The 27716-nt window shown below is 44.5% G+C and overlaps 1 protein-coding gene across 3 annotated transcripts in view; it reads left to right on the top strand.

Moving 5' to 3' along the window:
* Positions 1-2844: 2844 nt before the first annotated feature.
* The window catches only part of MRPL48 (mitochondrial ribosomal protein L48), a 74308-nt gene continuing 49436 nt past the window's right edge, over positions 2845-27716 (top strand). The window contains exons 1-3 of one of the 3 annotated variants that reach the window (XM_003254731.3): positions 2845-3528; positions 21008-21060; positions 24325-24362. In XM_003254731.3, coding sequence (XP_003254779.2) covers positions 3361-3528; positions 21008-21060; positions 24325-24362 — 259 coding nt within the window. In that variant the 5' untranslated portion in view covers positions 2845-3360. The remainder of the gene's footprint in view (positions 3529-21007; positions 21061-24324; positions 24363-27716) is intronic. The other 2 variants (XM_030829329.1, XM_030829328.1) reach the window with 2 other exon arrangements.

Here is a 27716-nt window from a genome sequence, read left to right as displayed (position 1 = left end):
AACAGTTGAGCTTCCCTCTTGCAGCCTCTTTCATCATCTTTTCACCCTCTCTCTAGGGTTAGGTAATTCCCACTCACTCAGCCCAACCCTGCACAAGGAGAAAATTCCTGGTAAAGTTCAGACTGGGGAGTCAGCACCATCTCTTTCTGGCTTTTCCTAGGTAGCCAGTCCTCTTCCACCTCTGGCCTTTTATATTTTTTCTTTTAAGTATGATTTTCTTTGTACCAAAATCATACCAAAAAATAGAAGCAGAAAAGTTCCACCGAAGCTAAAATAGTTTTCAGTTTGAGGTAGCTTAAGGTATATATTTTCACTTAAGCCATAGATTAGAACTTTTTGGCACTATGGGAAACTTTTTATAATAGGTGACCATGGAATTATTACTTTAAAAGAAGTTTAACCAGAGAGCAAACATAGTCTTTCTAAAGGGCCTCCCTTTATTCTCTCGCTCCCTAAGGCATTCTCTGATGTGGCTGTGCTGAGAACCAGGACAGGTTTTGTTTTGTTTTTTTTTTTTTTAAGGTTTAAAGGAAGGTTAGCTTGTAAAAATAAAACCAGAAAGGCAAAGTACTCAATGCTTTTTTTGTGATGCAAGATCTTATAAAAATCTACAATCCATATTTACTTCTAGGAACTTTAAAAATATTCGCACATTCATTATTTCATTCAACATTTGTTGGAGCTTCATTATGTTCTATGACCTGTGCCAAATGCTGAGGATAGAAAGAAAGATGAACAATATTCCTTTAAAAGTGCTCTAGTGAATCCAGTGGAGAGCTAGTGGAGAAGATATATAAGTGAACAAATAGTTACAATACATTGTGTTGAGAGCATAAGGAATGAGCTGTGGAAGTGCAGAGAAGGGACCACATTATTTTGGTGGAGTGGTTGGAAATGGCTACACAGGAAAGGTAACATTTGACTTGTGTCTGGAAAGAAGAGTAGGAGTTTTCCAGGTGAATGAGTAAAGAAAGGTCATTTCAACAGAAATATTGTAGGAGCAAAGGCAGGGAGGTGTGATAGAGAATATCATGATTGGAGAATTACAGGATTTAATATTGGCTATGGAGTAATATTTGTGTTGGAAAGGGTGGAAAGGCCAGCTAGGCTCAGTGGCTCACACCTGTAATCCCAGCACTTTGGGAGGCTGAGGTGGGAGGATTGTTTGAGGCCAGGAGTTTGAGACCAGCCTGAGTAACAAAGTGAGACCCCATCTCTACAAAAATAAAAATAAAAATAATTAGCTGGGCACAATGGTATGTGCCTATAGTCCCAGCTACTTGGGAAACTGAGGTGAGAGGATCGCTTGAGCCCAGGAGCTTGAGGTTGCAGTGAGCAAGATCACATCACTGCACTTCAGCTTGGGTGACAGAGCAAGACTCTGTCTCAAAAAAAAATAAAAAAAGAAAAAAAAGGCTGGAAATAAGGCTAGATAGGTAGATGGGGATTAGATTTTTTTTTTTTTCAAGACAGAGTCTCGCTCTGTCGCCCAGGCTGGAGTGCGGTGGCCCGATCTCGGCCCAGTGCCATCTCCGCCTCCCGGGTTCACGCCATTCTCCATGCTCAGCCTCCCGAGTAGCTGGGGCTACAGACGCCCGCCACAACGCCCGGCTAATTTTTTGTATTTTTAGTGGAGACGGGGTTTCACCGTGTTAGCCAGGATGGTCTCCATCTTCTGACCTTGTGATCTGCCCGCCTCGGCCTCCCAAAGTGCTGGGATTACAGGCGTGAGCCACCGCGCCCGGCCAAAAAAAAATTCTAGTTGTTCTGGGAATCCTTATATCTTCGTACAATGGACTAACCGTCTCCTTCTTCCTTTTTTCCCTTTCCCTTCACCTTACCTACCCCAGAGAGCGTATTAATGCAAAGATGGATTTGTATCTTTTTTTTTTTTTGAGATGGAGTCTCGTTCTGTCGCCCAGGCTGGAGTGCAATGGCGCCATCTCGGCTCACTGCAAGCTCTGCCTCCCGGGTTCAAGCGATTCTCCTGCCTCAGGCTCCTGAGTAGCTGTGATTACAGGCATGCACCACTACGCCCAGCTAATTTTTGTATTTTTTGGTAGAGACAGAGTTTCACTATTTTGGTCAGGCTGGTCTCAAACTCCTGACCTTGTGATCCGCCCGCCTCGGCCTCCCAAAATGCTGGGATTACAGGCATGAGCCACCGCACCCGGCCATGTATCTTATTAGATTGTATTTACCTGGACTAGACAAGGAAAAAAACTCTGGCTGCCAACCTGCCCTTTTGCAAACCTGTAGTCACAGTCCCGTAAAACAGATGAAGCACAGGCACGGAAATGAAACAGCTCACTACTTATATAACATTATGTTAACTAGGTACCTTCTTCCTGTCTCTGTTCCTCATCTATGAAATGGGTATAATGATCCTCAGCCTCACAGGGTTATTGGAGAGACTGAATGAACCCATATACCCATAAAGAACCGACCTGGCACATACTAACATTTGATTGATTTTTTTTCTTATTTAAAATTTCACTTCTAAAACCCTAATAGCATTTATCAGGCAATAATCAGTCACTGTACTGGAGGAGGTATGGCTGGTCCATTATATTTCCAAGCATAATTAATTGTCATATCTGTGTTACCTCAGTACTTTGCACACAATTCTGGTATTTCACTTACCATACTAGATACTAATTATTTGTTACTAGATACTAATTTTTTTTTGCTATTATTTTGATTGAGTTCCTCAAGGACTGAGATCCTGACTGATTAATTTATTCCAGCAGCTAGCACAGGACGTGGAAATCTGACTTCTAATCTCAATTTAAGAAATGACTGGGCGGGCCTGGTGGCTCACGCTTGTAATCCCAGCACTTTAGGAGGCCGAGGCGGGCGGATCACCTGAGGTCGGGAGTGCAAGACCAGCCTGACAAACATGGAGAAACCTCATCTCTAGTAAAAATACAAAAATTAGGCGGGCGTGGTGGCGGGCACCTGTAATCCCAGCTACTTGGAGACAGGAGAATTGCTTGAACCCGAGAGGCGGAGGTGGCAGTGAGCTGAGATCGTGCCACTACACTCCAGCCTGCGCAACAGAGCGAGACTCCGTCTCAAACAAACAAACAAAAAAGTCAGATCTGTGCTAGACGCTAAAAGGAATTAATCAGACAGGATGTCAGTCTTTTAAGAACTTTCAAATACAGAGAAGAGGTGGTAACAAATCATTAGTGTATAATATTGTAAGCGAAAAATCAGAATTGTGTGCTAAGTACTAGGGTAACACAGAGACGGTAATTAATTCCGCCTGGAGAAACAGCAGTGAAAGTGACAACCTGAGTGAGGGCGGAAAGCAGGAGCATTTCTAGACGCTAAATTTCAGAAGCTTCCGGAACTAAAATGATGCGGAAATTGAGTGAGTCTCGGTGGGATATTGTTGCTGCACCTGGTCAAGGCCGTTCCGTCAGTGTTTTCAGACGCCCTGGGAACGCGGCTGCAGGGGCGGGTCTTCGGTTTGCACAGCTAGAGGCCGCGCAGCAGCAAAGGATGAGCGGACCCTTGGAAAAGGTAACGTAGATTCCACGCACGCGGGGCGCGGGGAGATGGCGGACGGTGCAGTGCAGGGAGATGGCGGAGGGTGCAGAGCGGGGAGGTGGCGGCGCGCGGACATCCGGGGGTGAGACACTGGGGCGCCCAAGGTCCTTCCCAGCAGCACATGCGGCTGCCTGGCGTTGAAGGGGCTGAGCAGATTCCTTTCCACCTGGGCGAACTCTGCCGAGCCGACCCGTGCCACGCCCACACCACATGCCACTCTGTTCACCCAGTGCGTGGAAAAGGGAGAGCTCTGCGATGGGAATCACGACACCAGGATACGGTCCCGATTAACTGTGTGACCTTGGGCAGGTCATTTTATATTTGCATTCAGTTATCAACTTCCAGAATTTTTTCTAAGAATGCAGTTTTGACTTGCTGAACTGATGAGGATGTGAAGCTACCTGGTAATGAGGAAACAGTAGTAATAAACTACATTTTCGTTCTTTTCTTTTCTTTCTTTTCTTTTTTTTTTTTTTTTTTTGACGGATTTCGCTCTGTTGCCCAGGCTGGAGTGCAGTGGTGCGATCTCAGCTTACCACAACCTTCGCCTTCCGGGTTGAAGCGATTCTCCTGCCTCAGCCTCCTCAGTAGCTGGGACTACAGGCGCGCGACACCATACCGGGCTGATTTTTGTATTTTTAGTAGAGACGGGGTTTCACTTTGTTGGCCAGGCTGGTCTCGAACTCCTGACCACGTGATCTGCCCGCCTCAGCCTCCCAAAGTGCTGGGATTACAGGTGTGAGCCACTGCGCCCTGCAATAATTAACAACATTTTCGTTTCCAAAACCTTATTTAAGTGACTGTCATAAAACCGTATGAACCACTATAAATGTGTTCCTGGGCTTTCTCCCGTTCCCTTAACAGATTTAACAGATTTCATTTGTGCTCTTTCAATTGTATCATGCTGCTTAGATTAATGACTGATTTTAGCAATTTATATTAAAATTTTATTTTAGGCATTAATTGTGGAAACTATATTTCCATGATTCATAGGTCAGCATGGTCGTTGCAGCTCATGGGTCTACCTGTGGTTACTTTGGGGCTGCCCTTGAATGTGTAAGGGCCCACGCCTCACTTCATCCTTTATGAAACAATTCACTTGTTCACCTTAGCCAGTTTGTAAGAATTTGGCCAAATATGGTGCCAAGATAATATAAAAAAAAATCAGAAAGTTTCAAAATTCCATTGTTAAAGATGGTCACACTGGTGACTACACTCCTCGATTTGCCTTGGTTCCAAGAAATGCTAAAAGGGAGGGATTATTTTTCAAGGAATACTATTTCCGACCATTCGGTTCTCCATGTTTCACCATGTTGTTCAGGCTGGTCTGGAACTCCTGGAAAAGAGCCCATGGAAGTCTGTCATTAAGGCCAGCATCTGACATGGGTATATAAGGCCTCTCGACATCTTATGCCACTGTTCTCTTCCCGACTCCTTAGTTGCTTTAGTCAGCTAACCTTGTCATTATTTGCCAAATGTAAGTCTGTCTCAGAGTGTTAGTTAATACTTTACATTTATAAGGAAGGTCATGGGGTTTGTGTCAGACAGTTCTGTCTCTTGTTATGACCTTGGGCAAGTGATTTAACTTCACTGCTTATGTTTCCTATCTGTAAAATGCAGATGATGCCCACCACATGGAATTGTAGAGATTATAGAGAATAATGTAAACAGGAGTATTTTGTAAGGAATGAAGGATGATGCAAATAATAATATTGATATTATTCTATAGTTAATAAATTTTCATTTACATAATTTCATTTGATCTTCACAATATCACGAGATAATCCTGGCAGATGCAACAGATGAGGAAATGGAAGCCTTATGTCTGGTATATAATAGAGACTTTAATGTCATACTGATGCCTTGAATGAATGACTGGAACCTAGGCTTTGTTTTTGTTTAGAGACAGGGTCTCACTTTGTCAGCCAGGCTAGAGTGCAATGGTGCAATCATAGTTTACTAAATCCTTGAACTCCTAGGCTCAAGTGATTCTCTTCACTCAGCCTCATGAGTAACGGGGATTACAGGTGCACACCACCATGCTCAGCTAATTTTTTTTTTTTTTTTGAAACGGAGTCTCGCTCTGTTGCCCAGGCTGGAGTGTAGTGGCGCCATCTCGTCTCACTGCAAGCTCCACCTCCTGGGTTCACGCCACTCTTCTGCCTCAGCCTCCTGAGTAGCTGGGACTACAGGTACCCACCACCACGCCCGGCTAATTTTTTGTATTTTTAGTAGAGACAGGGTTTCAGCGTGTTAGCCAGGATGGTCTCCATCTCCTGACCTTGTGATCCGCCAGCCTCAGCCTCCCAAAGTGTTGGGATTGCAGGTGTGAGCCACCGCGCCTGGCCTTTTTTTTGTTTTTTGAGACAGAGGCTCGCTTTGTCACCCAGGCTGGAGTGCAGTGGCCCGATCTCAGCTCACTGCAAGCTCTGCCTCCCGGGTTCACGCCATTCTTCTGCCTCAGCCTCCAGAGTAGCTGCGGCTACGGGTGCCTGCCACCACACCCGGCTAATTTTTTGTATTTTTAGTAGAGACGGGGTTTCACCGTGTTAGCCAGGATGGTCTCGATCTCCTGACCTTGTGATCTGCCCGCCTCGGCCTCTCAAAGTGCTGGGATTACAGGCGTGAGCCACCGTGCCCAACCGCTCAGCTAATTTTTTTGTTTTTAGTAGAGATGGGGTCTTGCTTTGTAGCCCAGGTTAGTCTCGAACTCCTGGCTTCAAGCAGTCCTCCCACCTTGGCCTCCTAAAGTTCTGGGATTACAGATATGAGCCACCACTCCTGGACGAAACCTAGATTAGTTGTACCCCTACTAAGATGCCACTGCCTTTTCTTTTCTTTTCTTTTCTTTTTTTGAGACAGGGTCTCACTTTGTTGCCCAGGCTGTAGTGCAGTAGCACAATCTTGGTTCACTGCAGCCCTGATCTCCCAGGCTCGGGTGATTCTCCCACCTCAGCCTCCTGAGTTGCTGGGACTACAGGCACCTGCCACCACGCCTGGCTAACTTTTGTATTTTTTGTAGAGACAGGGTTTCGCCATTTTGCCCAGGCCGGTCTGGAACTCCTGGGCTCAAGCAGTCTGCCTGCCTCGGCCTCCCAAAGTGCTGGGATTACAGGCATGTGCCACCGTGCCTGGCCCACTGCTTTTTCTTTTCTGAGTATTTTACATCTCCCTAATATGATAATATTCTTGGTTTTCCTCATCTGTTAAATGCGGAATGAAAACCTTTCCTGGCTTTCCTATGTGTCAGACCTTTCCTTATTTGTAACCCATACAGCCCATTATACTGATCTAACATAGGATAATAAATAATTTGCGCATCTGCTTTCCTCATTAGAAGTTTTGTGGGTATGCAACTATATTTTCTTTTTTTTTTAAATTTTGTTTTGAGACAGGGTCTCAGTCTGTCACCCAGGCAGGAGTGCAGTGGAGTGATCTCAGTTCACTGCAACTTCTGCCTCCTGGGCTCAAGCAATCCTCTAGCCTTAGCCTCCTGAGTAGCTGGGATTGCAGGCACGTGCCACCATGCCTGGCTAATTTTTTGTAGAGATGGGGTTTTGCCATGTTGCCCAAGCTGGTCTCAAACTCCTAGACTCAAGTGATCCGCCCGCCTTGGCCTCCTAAAGTGCTAGGATAACAGGCGTGAGCCACCGTGCCAGGTTGCAACTGTATTCTTGTCTATATGCACCCACCCTATAGTGTATTTGGCTTAAAGTAGGTACCTGGTAAATGTCGAATGAATAAGTGAACAAACAACTGTTGATATTACATGGTAAGTACATGGTAGAGCTGGGACTAGAACTTCTAACTCTTAATTCAGTGCTCTTTCCTTGGGACCCTAAGAAGTTTCTGGCTGCAGATAATCTCAAATTTTATTTTATTTTTGAGACAGGGTCTCACTATGTTGCCCAGGCTGGTCTTTAACTTCTGAGCTCAAGTGATCCTCCCACTTCAGCCTCCTGGGTTGCTGAGATAACAGACATGCCCTTCTGTGCCTAACTTCATCTCAAATTTTAGATGAGTGAGAAGCCCAGCTTTGCTACAATAAAACTGGATAGAGTCAGTACCTCTTTGGGTCAACAGAAGGAGTTCAGCAGGGTGGAACCAGATAAGGCATTTATGCTGATATTTATCAGATCAGTGTATTGATGATCATGATGGCAGGATGGTATCTGGGGAAGTTAGAATGCACCAAGGAAATGAGTATTGAATCACCTGCAGTTATTTTGCACAGAAAATGAATGGCTCTGGAGTGTCATGCTCAGGTCTAGATGCCACTCACTCTGAGATCACCACTATTTTCTCAGGGATTATCTTACCCCTGAACCACAAGGGTATGGGTTAGGGGAGACTCTGTGATCACTAATGGTGTGCCAAGTTATGTCTAATATGTCAGCCCAGAAGGAACATCCTTGGGAACTGATCTCAGAGATAAGATGTTTTCACATTTCAGCATTTGAAGGCTAAAGTGGAACAGAGTTCACATGAACAAAATGTCCTCCAAATACATTAAATAGACAAGAATTAGGAGGACATTAAAAGACATGAACTAGTAGTACACACATTTTAGAGTACCTAGAAGGGCAGGAAGTCCAAAAGCTCAGAATAATCAAGAAATTGGCTATTTCCTGGTCACCAGTAGACCACAGGCCCTGGAGAAACTTTTTTATTTTGTTAATGGTTTTATCTTCAGCACCTGTCACACCCTAAGATACATATTGTTTCTCAAATGAGGAACCAAACAATTACCAGCACCATTATCATCGTTACCAATTTGACCATTAATAATGCAGCTTGTACTTGTTAGCCCTTTTCATGTGTTATCTAATTTAATCATGTCAACAAGTCTATGAAGTAAATATTTTTATAAACTCTTCAGAGATAAGGAAATGAGGTTTAGAGGGATTTACTAATTTGATCAGCAGATATTTACTGGGCACTTGCTCTGTGCCAGAGTGTATGCTAGATGCTGGGATGTAGCAGGTTCCTGTCTTCATGGTGCTTATATATTTGTTTATTTATTTTGAGACGGAGTTTTGCTCTTGTTGCCCAGGCTGAAGCACAATGGTGCGATCTCAGCTCACTACAACCTCTGCCTCCCAGGTTCAAGTGATTCTCCTGCCTCAGCCTCCTAAGTAGCTGGGATAACAGGCATGCACTACCACGCCTATCTAATTTTGTATTTTTAGTAGAGATGGAGTTTCTCCTTGTTGGTCAGGCTGGTCTTGAACTCCCGACCTCAGGTGATCCGCCCGCCTTGGCCTCCCAAAGTGCTGGGATTATAGGCGTGAGCCATTGTGCCTGGCCATGGTGCTTATTAACAGATGGACTAATTAAATTTATAACTACTTAACTGACTATGATAAATGCTGCAAATGAAAGATTCAGGGTGCTATATGACTGTGTAACAGAACGATCCAAGCAAGTCTGAGCAGTCACAAAAGTTTTCTTGAGGACGTTGCATGACTACTAAGATTTAAAGAGTAGGTAGGATTTAGAGAAAACATATTCCAGATAAGGAAGAGAACATGTGTAAAGGTCCTGAAATGAGAACACACTTGGAGTTCCAGAGGAACTCCTAGAGGAAGTTGAGAGGGAGAGAAGCACTGGAGTGTAGATTAAGGGAGAGTATGCAGAGAAGTAGTATGGGAGTGAGAATTGAGGTAAGGGATTGGATTTATAGTTAGGCTAGGCATGGTGGCTCATGCCTATAATCCCAACACTTTGGAAAGCTGCAGTGGGTGGATTGCTTGAGCTCAGGAGTTTGAGACCAGCCTGGGCAACATGGCGAAACCTTGTTTCGACAAAAAATACAAAACTTAGCCGGGTGTGATGGCATGCTCCTGTAGTCCCAGCTACTTGGGAGGCTGAGGTGGGAGGATCAGTTGAGCCTGGGAGGCCAAGGCTGCAGCGAGCTCTGTGATCACCCCACAGCACTCCAGCCTGGGTAACAGAGTGAGACCCTCTATCTATCTATCTATCTATCTATCTATCTATCTATCTATCTATCTATCATCTATCTAAACTATCTGTCTCTAAATAAATAAATAAAATTAAATAAATCTAGGCTGGGCACAGTGGCTCACGCCTGTACTCCCAGCACTTTGGGAGGCTGAGGCAGCGGGATCTCCTGAGGTTGGGAATTTGAGACCAGCCTGACCAACATGGAGAAACCTCATCTCTACTAAAAATACAAAATTAGCTGGGTGTGGTGGCGCATGTGTGTAATCCCAGCTACTCGGGAGGCTGAGGCAGGAGAATCACTTGAACGCGGGAGGAGGAGGTTGTGGTGAGCTGAGATCGCGCTATTGTACTCCAGCCTGGGCAACAAGAGTGAAACTTCATCTCAGGGAAAAAAAAAAAATTAATCAAATCAGGTCGGACAAACAAACAAACATTTTAGATGGTGACCACAAGATTGTAAAATATGGTTAAGCTCAAGAGAATCTAGTTAGGGAATTGAGTTTAATGGAGCTCAGCTCTGGCTTAGAAGTATCATCCAGCACTTGTGTTATGAGGGCAAGTATTTACTTCTTTTCTTCTTTTCTTTTTTTTTGAGATGGAGTCTTGCTCTGTTGCCCAGGCTGGAGTGCAGTGGCATGATCTCGGCTCACTGCAACCTCCACCTCCCGGGTTCAAGTGATTCTCCTGCCTCAGCCTCCTGAGTAGCTGGGATAACAGGCATTCACCACCATGCCCGGCTAATTTTTTTTTTTTTTTTTTTTGGAGACGGAGTCTCGCTCCGTCGCCCAGGCTGGAGTGCAATAGTGTGACCTCAGCTCACTGCAACCTCCGCCTTCTGGATTCAAGTAATTCTGCCTCAGCCTCCCGAGTAGCTGGGACTACAGGCACCCACCACCACACCTGGCTAATTTTTTTGTATTTTTTTAGTAAAGATCGGGTCTCACCGTGTTGCTCAGGCTGGTTTTGAACTCCTGAGCTCAGCCAGTCCGCCTGCCTCGACCTTCCAAAGTGCTAGGATTACAGGCGTGAGCCACCGCACCTGGCCTCATGCCTGGCTAATTTTTGTATTTTTAGTAGAGACAGGGTTTCACCATGTTGGCTAGGCTGGTCTCGAACACCTGGCCTTAGGTGATCCACCTGCCTCTGCCTCCCAAAGTGCTGGGATTACGGGCGTGAGCCACTGTGCCTGGACTTCATCTCTGAATTTTTTTTTTAAAGTATAATAGCAGGATCCAAGCAAGTCTGAGCAGTCATAAAAGTTTTCTTGTGATTCTTTTTTAATAATTAAAAAATATAATTCATGTATTATTCACTCTTTTTTTTTTTTGAGACCTCGTCTCGCTCTGTCACCCTGGAGTACAGTGGCGTGATCTCTGCTCACTGCAATTCCCGCCTCCTGGGTTCATGCCATTCTCTTGCCTCAGGCTCCCCAGTAGCTGGGACTGCAGGCACCCGCCACCACGCCCAGCTAATTTTTTTTTTTTAGTAGAGATGGGGTTTCACTGTGTTAGCCAGGATGGTCTCCATCTCCTGACCTCGTGATCCACCCGCCTCAGCCTCCCAAAGTGCTGGGATTACAGGCTTGAGCCACCGCACCCGGCCTATTCACTTTTAAAGTAGATAATGTAATGGTTTTTAGCATATTCACAAAGTTGTACAACTGTTACCGCTATTTAATTCTTGAACATTTTTACCATCCCAAAAGGAAACTCCTTACCCATAAGTAGTCACTCCCCATACTGCCATCTCCCAGCCCTTAGCACCCACTAATCATCTTTCCATCCTATGATTTGTCTATTCGAGTCATTTCATATAAATGAAATCGTGTAATGTTGATGGCAGCAGTGGGCCATCTGGATTGGCCGCTGCCATCACTCTGGCTGCAGCAGGGAGGCGTGGCCAGAGCCAGTCAGAGCCAGGGACAAGTGGGAGCCCTGCCGCTTCCGAGTTGGGGCGGTGCCCAAGTCATGGCTGTGGATCTAGGCCTCCTGCTCCACGGAGCAAGCAGGAGTCCCGCTCTTCCGAGTGCAGTTACGGCCTCCCAAACCGTGACTGCGGACCCAGGCATCTGTGCACTCTTGTGGGGCCCAGGAAGGCTGCCCCAGCCCTCGCAGGCTCAGAGGTGTCTACTCTCGCTGCCTGGCTTCTCCCTGCTGTCGGCACCAGCTCTGATCTTGGAGCAAAGCTGGGGCCAAGCCCAGGTACTGTTGCAGCCAGGCCAGGTGTACACACATTCGGGGCAGTGCTGACACGCCAGCCTCTTGCCTCCTTGGCCCCCTCTGGACTTTGGGCACCAACAAGCATAGGAGGGAAGCCAAAAGGGGCTGAAGGCAGCTCAGCAGTGGCCTGCCCGTGCCCCTTGGCACCTACAGGGCACTATGAATGGCAGTGGGAGGCAGACAGCTTCCTGGGCAGAAGGGCGCAGGTTCCCAGTGAGGCCCCACCTTCAGGCCAGGGAGTGCCTGAAGTCTGGGGCTGGGGCTGCCAGTCCCGTGGACAGGAGTGGGAACTTACGGTACCTTTTCCAGGCCTGCCCATGGCCACCCATGGACATATCAACATGTACTTCCTCCCCTCTGAAGCTCATAAAAACTTTGGGTCTGGGTGTAGTGGCTCATGCCTGTAATCCCAGCACTTTGGGAGGCTAAGGCAGGCAGATCACCTGAGGTCAGGAGTTTGAGACCAACCTGGCCAATATGGTGAGACCCCATCTCTACTAAAAATACAAAAAAATTAGCCGAGCGTGGTGGTGGGTGCCTGTAATCCCAGCTGCTTAGGAGGTCGAGGCAGGAGAATCCCTTGAACCCAGGAGACAGGTTGCAGTGAGATCACGCCATTGCACTCCAGCCTGGGTGAAAAGAGTGAGACTGTCTCAAAAAAAAGCAAACAAACCAACCTTGGGCTCAGCCAGAGCTGAGCAGACATCGGGACAACCGGCTGCAGAGTGGAGCTATCCACTCTAGAGCCTTCTCTGCTGAGAGCTGGGAAGACATCCAGACGACCTGCCTGCAGAGAGGGGCTGCCCACTCCAAGGGCCTCCTCTGAGCTATTCTGCTACTCAGTAAAGCTCTTCTTTGTCTTGCTCACCCTCCGCTTGTCTGCATACCCCAATTGTTCTGGTTGCAGGACAAGAACTCGGGACCCGTTTAATGGCAGGGCTAAAAGAGCTGCAACAGGAACAGGGCTGAGATGTGCCCCTTTTTCACCAGGTTTTGGGTGAAGAGAAGGAAAGAAGAGCTGCAGCCCTTCAGGGAGCCCAGACCTGGGAGCTCCCTGAGCCAGGGCTGTGACTCCCTCCTTGGAGCCCTGTGGTTGCTGGCATCTGCAAGCTTCTGAGCGCTATGTGTTCCCCAGTGCCAGCTGTGAAAGCTGCTTGTGGTGCACCTGGTCCAGCCTCGCAGAGAGCCAGTGCCTGTGCCAGCACCTGGAGCTGCCCACCCTGCTGCAGCAGCCAGCATGTCTGACTGTGCACATCGGCCAGACCCCATGCTCACTCACATACCCCTCACCGGCCCATGCTTGACTTGCCCTTGGCAGGCGTGGGAGCCAGGCTGGTAGCGTGAGCGGAGGACAGCCTGCCAAGACAAGTGGGTGAAACAAGCCCAGTGGACCAGAGCAAAACTCGGGCAAAGATGCCACCAGCCACAGACTTTTTCGGCCAGAAAAATGACACCCCCAAAATCGCGTAACAATATGTGAGGCCAGCTGACTTTCCAAGGATTGTACAGCTAGTAAAATGGAAGTGCTGATATTCAGACACAAGTTCGTGTTTAGGTTTGGATATAAAACTTGTGCTCCTAACAGCCATAAGGACCCAATCCAAAGGCAGACTTTGATAGTCAACATAAATATGTTTAGAAGGTTATGGCTAAAGGAAAGACTGGAAACAAAAACAATTTTTTTTCTTTTTTGAGACAGAGTCTCGCTCTGTCACCCTGGAGTGCAGTGGCACAATCTCGGCTCACTGCAACCCTCGCCTCCTGGGTTCAAGTGATTCTCCTGCCTCAGTCTCCTGAGTACCTGGGATTACAGGCGCCCACCACTGTGCCTGGCTGATTTTTGTATTTTTACCAAATACAAAATACAGCCTTTTACAAAATACAGCCTGTTGGCCAGGATGGTCTCAATCTCCTGACCTCGTGATCCACCCGCCTCAGCCTACCAAACTGCTGGGATTACACACGTGAGTCACCTCGCCCAGCCAACAAAAATAATTTTTAAGAGAACTTGAGAAAACCTGGAGGCAATGATTATTGCCTTCAAATACTTGAAGGGTTTGACTTCTTGTATGAAAAACAAGAACTGAACTTAGTTTGTATGATGTCAGAGTGGGGAACTAGGCACAAACCATAGAAGTTACAGGGAGATGGGTTTGGGCTTTCTATGTGGGAGAACATTCAGATAGTTAGCAGTGTCTGCCGGGCGCGGTGGCTCATGCTTGTAATCCCAGCACTTTGGGAGGCCGAGGCGGGCGGATCACGAGGTCAGGAGATCGAGACCACGGTGAAACCCCGTCCCTACTAAAAATACAAAAAATTAGCCGGGCGTGGTGGCGGGCGCCTGTAGTCCCAGCTACTCAGAGAGGCTGAGGCAGGAGAATGGCGTGAACCCGGGAGGCGGAGCTTGCAGTGAGCCGAGACTGCACCACTGCACTCTAGCCTGGGCAACAGAGCGAGACTCCATCTCAAAAAAAAAAAAAAAAAAAAAAAAAAAGCAGCGTCTGAAAATGTTTCAGTTTTGACCAGGGAGGTATTTAAGTAGCAGATGGATCATTATAGACAGAGAGGCTAGTATTGGTTGTGTACGTGGGAAAGGTAGTGGTGAGGCTGGATGCGGTGGCTCACACCTGTAGTCCCAGCACTTTGGGAGGCCGAGGTGGGCAGATCACGAGGTCAGGAGTTTGAGACCAGCCTGGCCAACATAGTGAAATCACGTCTCTACTAAAAATACAAAAAATTATCGGGGCTTGGTGACGGGCACCTGTAATCCTAGCTACTCAGGAAGCTGAGGCAGGAGAATTGCTTGAACCTGAGAGGTGGAGGTTGTAGTGAGCTGAGATTGCGCCATTGCACTCCAGCCCTGGCAACAGTGCAAGACTCCGTCTCAAGAAAAAAAAAAAGAAAAAGGAAGGTAGTGGTGGGCACTGAGAGTAGAAAGCCAGTGAGGAGAATTTGAAGCTTCTGATAAATGAACTTAGGCAGGGACTGGGCTTTTCCAGGATGCCTAAGATGAGAGTAAACTCCTTGCAAGCTTTGGAATGTAGAGCCTGGGCAACATGGCAAAACCCCATCTCTACAAAGAAAAAATTAGCCGAGTGTAGTGGCGCACATCTGTAGTCCCAGCTACTTGGGAGGGTGAGGCAGGAGGATGGCTTGAGTCTAGGGGGTCGAGGTTGCAGTGAGCCATGATGATGCCACTTCGCCCCAGCCTGGGTGACAGAGCAAGACCTTGTCTCAGAAACAAAAGAATTGGAATATAGATCAAGGTGTTGTTCATCTCAGGGAAGAAAATAAGAGCTGTCATGTAATAGCCGACTTGCTTTGCAACAGGAGTATAGGATATAGTATATAGTAGTGGAGAGAGCTCTGATTGTGGGGTCAGCTAGATCATGACTTATTAGTTGTGTGCATTAGGCATGTTAATTCGCTTTTCTGAGCTTTGATTTCCTCACTATAAAATGTGGTAGAAATATCTACTTCACAGGAGTGGAATCATAGACATTGGAGACTTGGAAGGGTGGGAAGATAGGAGGGGGATGAGAGATGAGAAATTACTTAATGGGTACAATGTTCATCATTTGAGTAATGGTTACACTAAAAACCCAGATTTCACCAATAAGCAATGTATCCATTTAACAAAATGGCACTTGTACTCCCTAAATCTGTATAAAAGAAAATACAAAGAACTATGCCTCACAGAATGGTTGTGAGGGTTAAAGGAGATGGTGTTTGGCATATAGCAGGTGCTCAGTAAATTGTAGGATTATTGAATGGCTGTTATCATTAGCTATGAACTTCATGGCTATTATCATTAGTTATGAACTTTGTTAGTATAAATTGGTATCAGTTTTTTGAGAGGTAGTGTGGAAGAATAGAAAGGATGGACTTTGGATTCGGGCAGACCTGGGTTTGAATTTCTCTTACCAAACCTATAACTTTGGGCAATTTACATAAACTTCTTTTTTTTCCTGTGTAAAATAGAGCCAGTTATCTCAATAATGCCCCATCAGAGAGGGTTGCTGTAACAATTAATTGAAATAATATGGGCCAGGCATGGCCGGGCGCGGTGGCTCACGCTTGTAATCCCAGCACTTTGGGAGGCCGAGGCGGGCGGATCACGAGGTCAGGAGATCGAGACCACGGTGAAACCCCGTTTCTACTAAAAATACAAAAAATTAGCCGGGCGTGGTGGCGGGCGCCTGTAGTCCCAGCTACTCGGAGAGGCTGAGGCAGGAGAATGGCGTGAACTCGGGAGGCGGAGCTTGCAGTGAGCTGAGATTGCGCCACTGCACTCCAGCCTGGGCGACAGAGCGAGACTCCGTCTCAAAAAACAAAAACAAAAACAAACAAACAAAAATAATATGGGCCAGGCCTGGTGGCTCACTCCTGTAATCCCAGCACTTTGGGAGGCCAAGACAGGAAGATTGCTTGAGGCCAGGAGTTTGAGACAGCATGGGCAATATAGTGAGATCCGGTCTCTCAAAAAAAAAAAAATTAAAAAAAACAAATAGTATGTGTAAAGTGCCTAGCAAATGGGAAGTACTCAATAAATGGTAGTAACAATGCTATTTTAAATAATGTTTATTAATACACAGATATATTCTCTTACTTTCATGAAACAGCTCTCAGTTGCTTGCATCAAAGACCCCTGACCCACTGCTCTCACCACCCACCCCAGACTCTGATGTCGTAAGCTACTTACATGCTATAGATTTTGCCCTGTGACTTCAGTTTTTTGGCAGTTGTGCAGTTCTTGCTTGGTTCCTGGCTCATGGGAATATTTTTGTTACCCACTGCAGCATCTGTGTCCTCATTCATTCATTCGCTGGCATCACCATCCTCCTCTTCCACTTGCAGGGCCAGAGCTGTTCTTCATTTGCTGATGGGGAGGAGAGGGTAATTGTAGATACAGTCCTAAAATAGATTACTTTTGTCCAGATAAATAACGCCAAGCATTGCAGGGGAGAGGAAGCACATTTCCCAGAGCTGACAGGGAGAGTTCATACCACAATTTGAATGTCTTCCAGAAACTTGTCAACTCTTTTTTTTTTTTTTTTTTTTTGAGACCGTGTTTCGCTCTTGTTGCCCAGGCTGGAGTGCAATGGCGTGATCTCGGCTCACAGCAACTTCTGCCTCCCGGGTTCAAGCCATTCTCCTGCCTCAGCCTCCGGAGTAGCTGGGATTACAGGCATGTGCCGCCACGCCCGGCTAATTTTGTATTTTTAGTAGAGACGGGGTTTCTCCATGTTGGTCAGGCTGGTCTCAAACTCCAGACCTCAGGTGATCCACCCGCCTCGGCCTCCCAAAGTGCTGGGATTACAGGCGTGAGCCACCGTGCCCGGCTGAAAGTTGTCAACTCTTAAGCCTGGCTTTTAGATAATTAAAACCTTAGTTATTGTAGAGACTAAGAAATCTGAACAATTAAAATGAGAAAGCTGTCTCATTTTGATCTTTTTTTCCCATCCAGTCCCTCTTCTATATGAAGTGATCCATTTAAAAATATATTCTGTTCACTCTCATTTCTATTCTGTTTGTCATGGTTAATAGATCGCGGCCCTGGAGGGACTTTAGAGTCATCTGATCTAACTTCAAGGTACATGGCTAGTAGTTGGGGGAGCTGGCCTGACCTCTCCTGGGGCCCCAGTTTCCTACTCTGTCTTTTATGCTGACCAATATTAGGTTAAGTATATTGCACACATACTTTACAAAGTCTTTTAGTACCTGATTCAATTGTGCTTTTGGGATCATCTGCACATTTTGCCCTTCTGTCTATTCACATCCTTCCCAATCTTCATGGTCTTACATCCTCTGGGAGACTTTTCCTAAGTTTTATCTTTCCCCTTCCTAATTTCCTAAGCACTAACACCTTCATTTATGTGAGAAAAGGTGTAGAATAGTGGGGAAATTATGGATTTTGGTGTCAGAGAAACCCAAGACCCTATGCTAGCTTCGATAGTAGTTGTGTGACTTTGGGTAGGTTACTTAATCTGTTTCCTCAACTGTAAAGTGGGGATAATAATGCTTATCTTGTAAAGGTATTATGATTTAGACTCATGATACGTGCTCAAGAAAGTAGATGTCGGTGCTTAATATGTGGTAGCAATGATTATCATTTATTCACTTCTTTCTGATCATTTATTCATCAGAACAAACCTTGATTGTCTACAATGTGCCTGGGAGGAAAGTGACATGACCCTTGCTCTGAGGACCTCTTGGTTTAGCATAGGGGTTCTTGGGTGATGATAAGAGTTTTGGTGAATCTCCTGAAGTAATAGGCAAACTCTTTGTATATCCTTGCTTATATGCATTTGTCTAGGAAGAGGGTTCATGACTAAGCAGATCCTCAGCAACGTCTATAACTCTGCAAAAGCTAAAGATTTCTCCTAGCCATCTCCCCCTGGATTTCCTGCCAGGTGTGCTTGTTGTTCATACCACCTATTTTGACTTCATACAATGCCTGCAGTATTGCTTGGCTGTTTAATACAAATGTATGTCTATGTCTCCAGCCATCCAAATGCCTGAAGGACAGAGATTGTGCATACATTTTTTTGATAATTTTATTGAAATACAGTTCACATAACCTACAATTCACCTATTTAAAGTGTGGAATTCAGTAGCTTTTATTATATTCACAGAATTGTACAACCATTACTACAATCAGTTTGAGAACATCATCCCAAAAAAAAAACTCCATACCCCTTAGCAGTCATCCACAGCTCCCCAGACCTTCCAGCCCCAGGCAGCCACTAATTGACTTCCTTTCTCCATAGATTTGGCTATTCTGGATATTTCACAGAAATAGAATCATATGATATTTGGTCCTTTGTGACTGGTTTCTTTTATTTAGTATAATGTTTTCAAGATTCATCCCTGTAGTTACATTTTGTTTTTATATTCTCTTTAACATTCAGCATAGCAGTTGGCATATAAGCTTTTCTTTTTTTTTTTTTAACTTGAGACAGGGTCTCATTCTGTCACCCCAGGCCGGAGTGCAGTGGCACAGTCACGGCTCATTGTGGCCTCAGCCATCTGGGTCCAAGTGATCCTCCTACCTCAGCCTCCTGAGTAGCTGGGATCATAGGTGTGTACCACCATGCCTGGCTAATTTTTTGTTTTGTAGAGAAAGGGTCTTCCTATGTTGGCCAGGCTGGTCTCAAAATCCTAGGCTCAAGTGATCTTCCTACTTTGGCCTCCCAAAATGCTTGGATTGTAGGCGTTAGCCACTACACCTGGCTTATAATAGACTTTTTTAAAAATAAGCTTTATTTTAGAATAGTTTTAGATTTACAGAAAACTTGCAAAGACAGTACACAGAGTTCCCGTATATCCCAAGTTCCCCTATTACTATTATCTTTACATTAGTGTGATTTATTTATTTATTTTTTGAGACAGAGTCTTGCTCTGTTGCCCAGACTGGAGTGCAGGGTATGATCTCTGCTCACTGCAACCTCTGCCTCCTGGGTTCAAGCGATTCTCCTGCCTCAGCCTCCTCCCAAGTAGCTGGGATTACAGGCACGCACCACCACTCCTGGCTAATTTTTGTATTTTTAGGAGAGACGGGGTTTCACCATGTTGGCCAGGCTGGTCTTGAACTCCTGGCCTCAAGTGATCTGCCTGCCTCAGCCTCCTAAAATATTGGGATTACAGGTGTGAGCCCCCGCACCCGGCCTAGTGTGATTTTTTTTTTATAATTAATGAGCCAATATTGGTATATTATATTAGCTAAAGTCCATACTTTATTCAGATTTCCTTACTTTTTCTCTAGTGTCATTTTTCTGTTGCGGATCCCATTCAGGATATTATATTTTATTTAGTCGTCGTCTTTTCTGTAGGCTCCTCTTGACTGATAGTTTCTCAGATTTTCCTTGTTTTTGCATACTAGACTTTTCATACATCCATGTTGAAAGAATTAAAATTGTTATCCATAGTGGGCAGGAGTTTCTTTTTATGTTATAGGACCTTAAGAACAGACTTTTTTTTGTTTCTTTCCCGTAAAACAAACAAACAAACAAAAGAACAGACGTTTGTTTGGAAGACTGAGGCAAGGGAATTGCTTGAGTCCAGGAGATCGAGGCTGCAGTTGCTATCATTATATTTGTTTTTTTGTTCTTACCTCCATTGTGAAGTATTATTATCACTGTCATTTTTTAATTATATTTTTATTTTTTAATTTTTTTTTTTGAGACAAGAGTCTTGCTCTGTTGCCCAGGCTAGAGTGCAGTGGCGAGATCTTGGCTCACTGCAACCTCCGCCTCCTGGGTTCAAGGGATTCTCCTGCCTCAGCCTCCTGAGTAGCTGGGATTACAGATGCCCGCCACCATGCCTGGTTAATTTTTGTATTTTTAGTAGAGACGTGGTTTCACAATCTTGGCCACGCTGGTCTCGAACTCCTCACCTCGTGATCCACCCAACTTGGCCTCCCAAAGTGCTGGGATTATAGGCGTGAGCCACCGCACCCAGCCTATCACTGTTATTGAGAGAGACAGTGTACTGTAATAGAGGCATAGCTTTTGTAGTAAGTCAGTCCTCTTTTTTTTTGAGACGGAATCTCATTCTGTGGCCCAGGCTGGAGTGCAGTGGCGCAATCTTTGCTCACTGCAACCTCCGTCTCCTGGGTTCAAGTGATTCTTCTGCCTCAGACTCCTGAGTAGCTGGGATTACAGGCATGTGCCACCACGCCTGGCTAATTTTTGTAATTTTAGTAGAGACAACACCATGTTGGTCAGGCTGGTCTTGAACTCCTGACCTCGTGATCCGCCCACCTCAGCCTCCCAAAGTGCTGGGATTACAGGCATGAGCCACCGCACCTGGCCATTAAGTCAGTCCTCTTAGCAGCTTATTAGGTATAATTTTTTGGAATATAACCTCTCTGGGTCTCAGTTGCTTTACTTGTGAAATTGTCTTGCAGTGTTTTCAGAATTAAAGAAGATTTAATAAAGCCCCTCTCATGATGCTGTGCATGGCAGATGCATAGTAATGATTGATTGATATTAGAAAAAAATAGATTAAGTTGGAAATGGTAAACAGTGAGAAAGCAGTGTGCGGGGGGACTTCTGTTTTTTGAGCATTTACTGTAGTGGGTGGAATGAGAATGATGACCTTGGTTTGTTTGCATGCTTGGTTTTAATTGTAGGGTAGCTTCTTTGCTAGATAAGAGCCTTTTTGTCCTTTTTTGGTTTGTGTACTGTGGGTTTCTTGCCTCTCTGAGAAGACATACTTGGAGGTCTATAAATGCTTAAGATTGTCCTAACGTGGCTGTTTTGCTGTAGGTGCTGTGCCTGAGGAACAATGCCATTTTTAAGCAAGGCTTTTCTCTCTTAAGGTAAGGATATTAACAACAATAATTAAATATAGGTAACATTTGCCTTTGGCTTCATAGTTCACACAGCATTTTTTCATCATATTTACTTGCATGTCTATAAGCACATCATGCATCTCGCCTGCCACCTTGCTCCTTCCCTATTCTCAGTTAATAGCATCTCCATTCATTTAGTTGCTGAGGCCAAAATACTTGCAGTTAATCTTTGATGCTGTTAATTCTTTTTTTTTTTTTTTTTCTTTTTGAGATGGAGTTTCACTCTGTCACCTAGGCTGGAGTGCAGTGGTGTGATCTTGGCTCACTGCAACCTCTACCTCCCAGGTTCAAATGATTCTCCCGCCTCAGCCTCCCAAGTAGCTGGGATTACATGCACCTGCCATCATGCCCAGCTAATTTTTGTATTTTTGTAGAGATGGGGTTTCACCACGTTGGCCAGGCTGGTCTTGAACCCCAGATCTCAGGTGATCTGCCTGCCTCGGCCTCCCAAATTGCTGGGATTACAGGTGTGGGCCCCCGCGTCGTCCAGCCAGATGCTGTTAATTCTTCAGCAAAACTTGTTGGCTTTACTTTTGAAATATAAACAGAACCTTTTTTTTTTTTTAATTGAGACAGAGTCTACCTCTGTTGCCCAGGCTGGAGTGCAGTGGCATGATCACAGCTCACTGTAGCCTTGACCTCCCAGGCTCAAGTGATTCTTCCACCTCAGCCTCCCAAGTAGCTGGGACTACAGGCATGTACTAGCATGCCCCATTAGTTTTTGTATTTTTTGTAGAGACAGGGTTTTGCCATGTTGCCCAGGCTGGTCTTGAACTCCTGGGCTCAAGTGATCTGCCCAAAGTGCAGGGATTACAGGCATGAGCCACTGTGCCAGACCTAGAACCATTTCTTTCTCCAGTTTTTGCCTCATGCTTTCTGTTTTGCTAAACCACTAGGGGCCAGCTCCTTATCTTCTCATTGCCTTTACTACCATCACTTTGCCTCCCAACTGGTCTCCCTAGTTTACCTTTGTCTTCTATTCTTCACAGTAAAGCAGAGTGATTTTTTTTTTTAAAGAGACCTAACATTATGAACGTAAGAATGATTCTTTTAAAGCCAAGTTAGCTCACATCACTCCTTTGCTCCAAATTCTCCAGTGGTATCCCATCTTACTCAAAATAAAACCTGCAATCTTTACCATGGCCTATAGGACCTTCCATAATCTGTATCCTCATTTTATACTACTTACTCAGCATTAGCTGCACTGTGGTTTCCTATTCCTTGATAATCTAAGCACCTTCCCACCCCAGGATCTGTGCGTATTCTTTCCTCAGATATCCATATGGCTTGTCCTGTACTTTATTCAAGTTTCTGTTCAAAAGTCATCCCATCCAAGAGGCCTTCCCTGACTACTGTATGTAAAATATACACCCCTCCATCAATCTCTCTTCCCTTATACTTTGCTTTATTTTTCTTTATAGCAGATGTCACCATCTGACTCATTTTGTATATATAAAAATGTTTAACTGTCTTTCCTTGCCCCTTAAAAATAAGCATCATGGGGATACGGACTTTTAGTTTTGTTTACTGCCCTATTCCTAGGCCTAGAATGGTATCTGACACATAGTAGGCATTTAATAAATATTTGTTAAATGAATGAATTGACCTTCTTAGTGACCTGGTAAAACAGATGATATTATCTCAATTTTATATAAATGACTGGGGTCCAGAGAGTTTAATCTGTTGTTTTAATATGATGGAGCTAATTTGGGTTGGAATTAGGATTCAAATCCAAGTTGTCTTTTTTTAAAACTGTTCTGTGTATAGAATGCAACCTCTCCATTGTTTTTCTTTTTTCTTTATTTTTTTGAGACAGAATCTCTTTCGCCCAGGCTGGAGTGCAGTGGCACTATCTCAGTTCACTGCAACCTCTACCTCCCAGGTTCAAGCAATCCTCCTGCCTCAGCCTCCTGAGTAGCTGGGGTTACAGGCGCCCACCACCATGTCTGGCTAATTTTTCTATTTTTAGTAGAGATGGGGTTTCACCATGTTGACCTGGCTGGTTTCAAACTCCTGACCTCAAGTCATCCATGCTCCTCAGCCTCCCAAAATGCTGGTATTACAGGCATGAGCCACCATGCCCAGGCTCCCCATTGTTTTTCTCTAAGTCTGATGAAATACATTTGGTGGTTTATTTCTCTGTTCAGCAGCAAGTATGCACCAAATGTCTTTTGTGTGACAGCCATAGGATACAAAATAATGTATCATATATCTTCCTGAACTACGCGGCACTCATGATCCCGGATGATTTCTTGAGTCCTTAACATTTATTGAGGGCTTTCTCCCTTTGTTTCCCTTTCATCTTCTTATTTTTTTTCTTAATCCCAAATGTGATAGTATCCCCTTCCATCTTAATCTATTATCCCATCTTAATCAGTCGACTACTATTTGATAAGCACCTCCTATGGCACCATACTAGCTATTTTTCGTTATCTCTAATCTTCACAAAAAACACTACAAGACAAATATAAATATCATTTTACAAAAGAGGAAACTGACTCAGAGTTTAAGATACATTTGCAGTCCCATGAGATTGTAGTATTATTATCTTTTTTTTTTTTTTTTTTTTTTTTTTTGAGATGGAGTTTCGCTCTTGTCGCCCAGGCTGGAGTGCAGTGGCACAATCTTGGCTTACTGCAACCTCTGCCTCCCGAGTTCAGGTGATTCTCCTGCCTCAGCCTCCCGATTAGCTGGGATTACAGGTGCCCACCACCAAACCTGGGTAATTTTTTGTATTTTTAGTAGAAATAGGGTTTCGCCATATTGGGCAGGCTAGTCTTGAACCCTTGACCTCAAGTCATCTGCCCGCCTCGGCCTCCCAAAGTGCTGGGATTACAGGCGTGAGCCGCTGCGCCCAGCCACTTCGTTTTTTAAAACTCACCTCAAAATAGTTTCACCTCCCTAGTAGAAGTGACCATACTTTCCTTTGTGTGCTGTTTAATTTTGTACGTTTCTGTTCCGGATCAATACTATATTGTGGCTCACATTCGTTTACCAGCACCTGTCCCAACTAGACCATGGATAGAGACATCTTACTTATATTTGCGTTCTCAGGATGTGGCACTTTGGCACACATCAGGTGCTTATTAAAGTTTGTGGAAGGAAGAAAGGAAAGAAGGAGTAAGGAAACAGCATTGATGCATCTTTAGTGATAGAATATAAATTTTGCAAACTATGCAAATAAAATATGGGTTTCTAATTGTATTGAACATACTTTCTCCCTCCTTTTAGGTTTAGAACTTCAGGAGAGAAGCCCATCTATTCTGTAGGTAAGCAGTTTTTACCTGATGTAGTTGGCCTGTTTTAAGTGACCCTTTAGCACTCTATAATAATTTTGCCTAGAAGGAAGCCTACCATATCTTTGAGAACAGTGGCCTGAACCAAACCCTACCCCTCCATGTGAGCATGGAATAGAATCATGGGTGAGAACATAAAGCAGTGGTTAAGAGCAAGAGCTCTACAGTAAGTTTGGATTCCAACTGTACTACATATTTATTTGATCTTTGGCTATTTTTCTGTAGCTTGGTTTCCTCACCTTAAAAAATGAGCAGGCTGTGAGGCCGGGTGTGGTGGCTCACACCTGTAATCCCAGCACTTTGGGAGGCCGAGGCGGGCGGATCACCTGAGGTCAGGAGTTCGAGACCAGCCTGGCCAACATGGTGAAACCCCATCTCTACTAAAAATACAAAAAATTAGCTGGGCGTGGTGGCAGTCGCCTGTAATCCCAGCTACTCGGGAGGCTGAAGCAGGAGAATTGCTTGAACTCGGGAGGCGGAGGTTGCAGTGAGCCGAGATTACACCATTGTACTCCAGCCTGGGGGACAAGAGCGAGACTTCATCTCAAAAAAAAAAAAAAAAAAAATGAGAAGGCTGTGCAGCATGGTGAGACCCTGTCTCTACAAAAAATTTTTTAAAAAATTAACTGGGTGTGGTGGCACAGGCTTGTGATCCTACCTACTCCAGAGGCTAAGGCAGGAGGATCGCTTGAGCCCAGGTTACAGTGAGCTATGAACATGCCACTGCACTGCAGCCTGAGTGACAGAGCAAGATCCTCTCTCTTAAATTAAAAAAATTAAAAAAAAAGAGGATAATTATAATACAAACTGTAGTGTGCCAACTGAAGATTCAGTGAGACAAAAGATATAAAGTGCTTGGCTGGGTGCGGTGGCTCACGCCTGTAATCCCAGCACTTTGGGAGGGCGAGGAGGGCGGATCATGAGGTCAGATCAAGACCATCCTGGCTAACACAGTGAAACCCCATCTCTACTAAAAATACAAAAAATTAGCCAGGCATGGTGGCACACACCTGTAGTCCCAGCTACTCAGGAGGCTGAGGCAGGAGAATTGTTTGAACCCTGGAGACGGAGGTTGCAGTGAGCCGAGATTGCACCACTGCACTCCAGCCTGGGCGACAGAGCGAGACTCCATCTCAAAGAAAAAAAAAAAAGGATAAAATGCTCAAAAAGTAGCAGCTGTAATTATTCTTATTAATACTGCTGCTATTCCAGAACTGCCTTGTATGTCCATCATCAGGCTAGGGCTTTTCTCACACTGTTTAATCCAAAATGAATGTCCATTCAGTCTGATTAACTCAATGGATTTCCATCTCTGTTTCAACCCAATTACTTGCCATTTTTGCTTTGTCTATTATGTGAGAAATTTCAATGGAGTTGTTGGATTTTAATGACGTTTGTCATGTGTCTAACAAGTATCAGAGATAAAGGAATGGAAGTAAGGAAGGGAACTAACATTTTTTACTCAATGCCTACTGTGTGCAAGGAAGTGTGGAAGAGGCTTTACATATGTTAATTATTTTAGAAGATGGCGGCACCATTTCTACTGGGCCCAAAGCCTAACATCTCAAAATAATTGGCTTCTTTTTATTTATACATCTCTTGACAAACATGTATCTTACTAGACTGTGTGTTAGATGCTGGCGATACAAAATTAAGAGGATATAGTCCTTGCTATTTAGTAGTTTTAGAAGCTTATTTTTTCCCCAGGAATAACACAATGAACATTTCTTTACCCACCATTTAGATTCACCTTTGTTAACATTTTGTCATGTTAGCTTTTTAAAAATCAGACATCATGATACTTTACCCTTGAATACTTTAGCTTGGGTTTTTAGAAATAAGGATATTTTCGGGCAGGCACAGTGGCTCATGCCTGTAATCTCAGAACTTTGGGAGGCCGAGATGGGTGGATCACCTTAGGTCAGGAGTTCAAGACCAGCCTGACCAACGTGGAGAAACTCCGTCTCTACTAAAAATACAAAATTAGCTGGGCGTGGTGGAGCATGCCTGTAATCGCAGCTACTCGGGAGGCTGAGGCAGGAGAATCGCTTGAACTCGGGAGGCAGAGGTTGCAGTGAGCCGAGATCGTGCCATTGCACTCCAGCCTGGGCAACAAGAGCGAAACTCTGACTCAAAAAAAAAAAAAAGAAAGAAGGATATTTTCTTTCTTTTTTTAATTATAAGTTCTGGGTTACATGTGCAGAACGTGCAGTTTTGTTACATAGGTATACACATGCCCTGGTGGTTTACTGCACCCATCAACCCATCACCTACATTAGATATTTCTCCTAATGTTATCTCTCCACTAGCCCCCCACCCCCCCGACAGGCCCTGGTATGTGATGTTCCCCTCCCTGTGTCCATGTGTTCTCATTGTTCAACTCCCACTTATGAGTGAGAACATGCAGTGTTTGTTTTTCTGTGGTTTTTGTAATAGTGTGGAGTGCCTGCAAAGGATATATTAAGCAGCCCATTGGATACACTGATCTTGAGCTAAAAATTTAGGTCTGAGTTGAAACTATAAATATGAAAGTCATTATTTTGTCAATTTTAATTGAAGCCATGGGAATGAATGTGATCACTAAAGGAGAAAAGGTGGAGAAGAGACCCAGGGATCATACCCTGAGGAATTTCAACCTCAAAAATCTGGGTAGAGGGAGAAAGGCTAATGAAGCTGAGAGAGACCAAAGTGGAGAAAACCTGGATAGTATAGTATCATGGCAGGCAAAAGGAGAGTGTTTCAAGAAGGAAAGAGTGGCCAACCATGTTACAGTTTCAACTGTGCTACTGAGAGATCAGGAAAAACATGAACATGATAGTATCCTTGGATTTTAGCAATCTAGAGGTCACTGGTGACCTTAGAGAGGGTAGTCTAGGTAGGTGGGGTAGATGGGTTGTGGAAATTAACCATGAAGTGACAAGTGAATGAAAGTCCAAGAGTTAGAAAAAAAACGACTGTAGACAATGCTTTAAAAAAGTTTGAGACTGAATGGGTCCATAAAATATTGGCAGGAACTGAAGAGAGATGTAGGTGAAGGAAAGGTTTTTTTAAAAATTGTTTATCTCTTAATTATACTTTTTATTTTGAGATATATAAAAAATATAGAAGAGTAAAAGAATAATATGTCAAATAAACCCAGAATTGGCAACTATTAACATTTTGTCAGACTTTCATTGTCTTTTTTGTATTAAAATAAAAAGATCTATGTTCAAGTCGTCATTATTCTCTAGCCTTGGTCTTATCCCTTACCCTTCTCAACCATAGGCAAAGTTTATTTTGAATTGGTATATATTCTGAGGAAAGTCTTTTAAACAAATTATTAGGTTG

This window comes from Nomascus leucogenys, chromosome 15, assembly GCF_006542625.1.
Source record: "Nomascus leucogenys isolate Asia chromosome 15, Asia_NLE_v1, whole genome shotgun sequence".
Lineage (NCBI taxonomy): Eukaryota > Metazoa > Chordata > Mammalia > Primates > Hylobatidae > Nomascus > Nomascus leucogenys.
The sequence above is the reverse complement of the archived record's forward strand: the minus strand, read 5'-3'. Positions and strand labels throughout refer to the sequence as shown.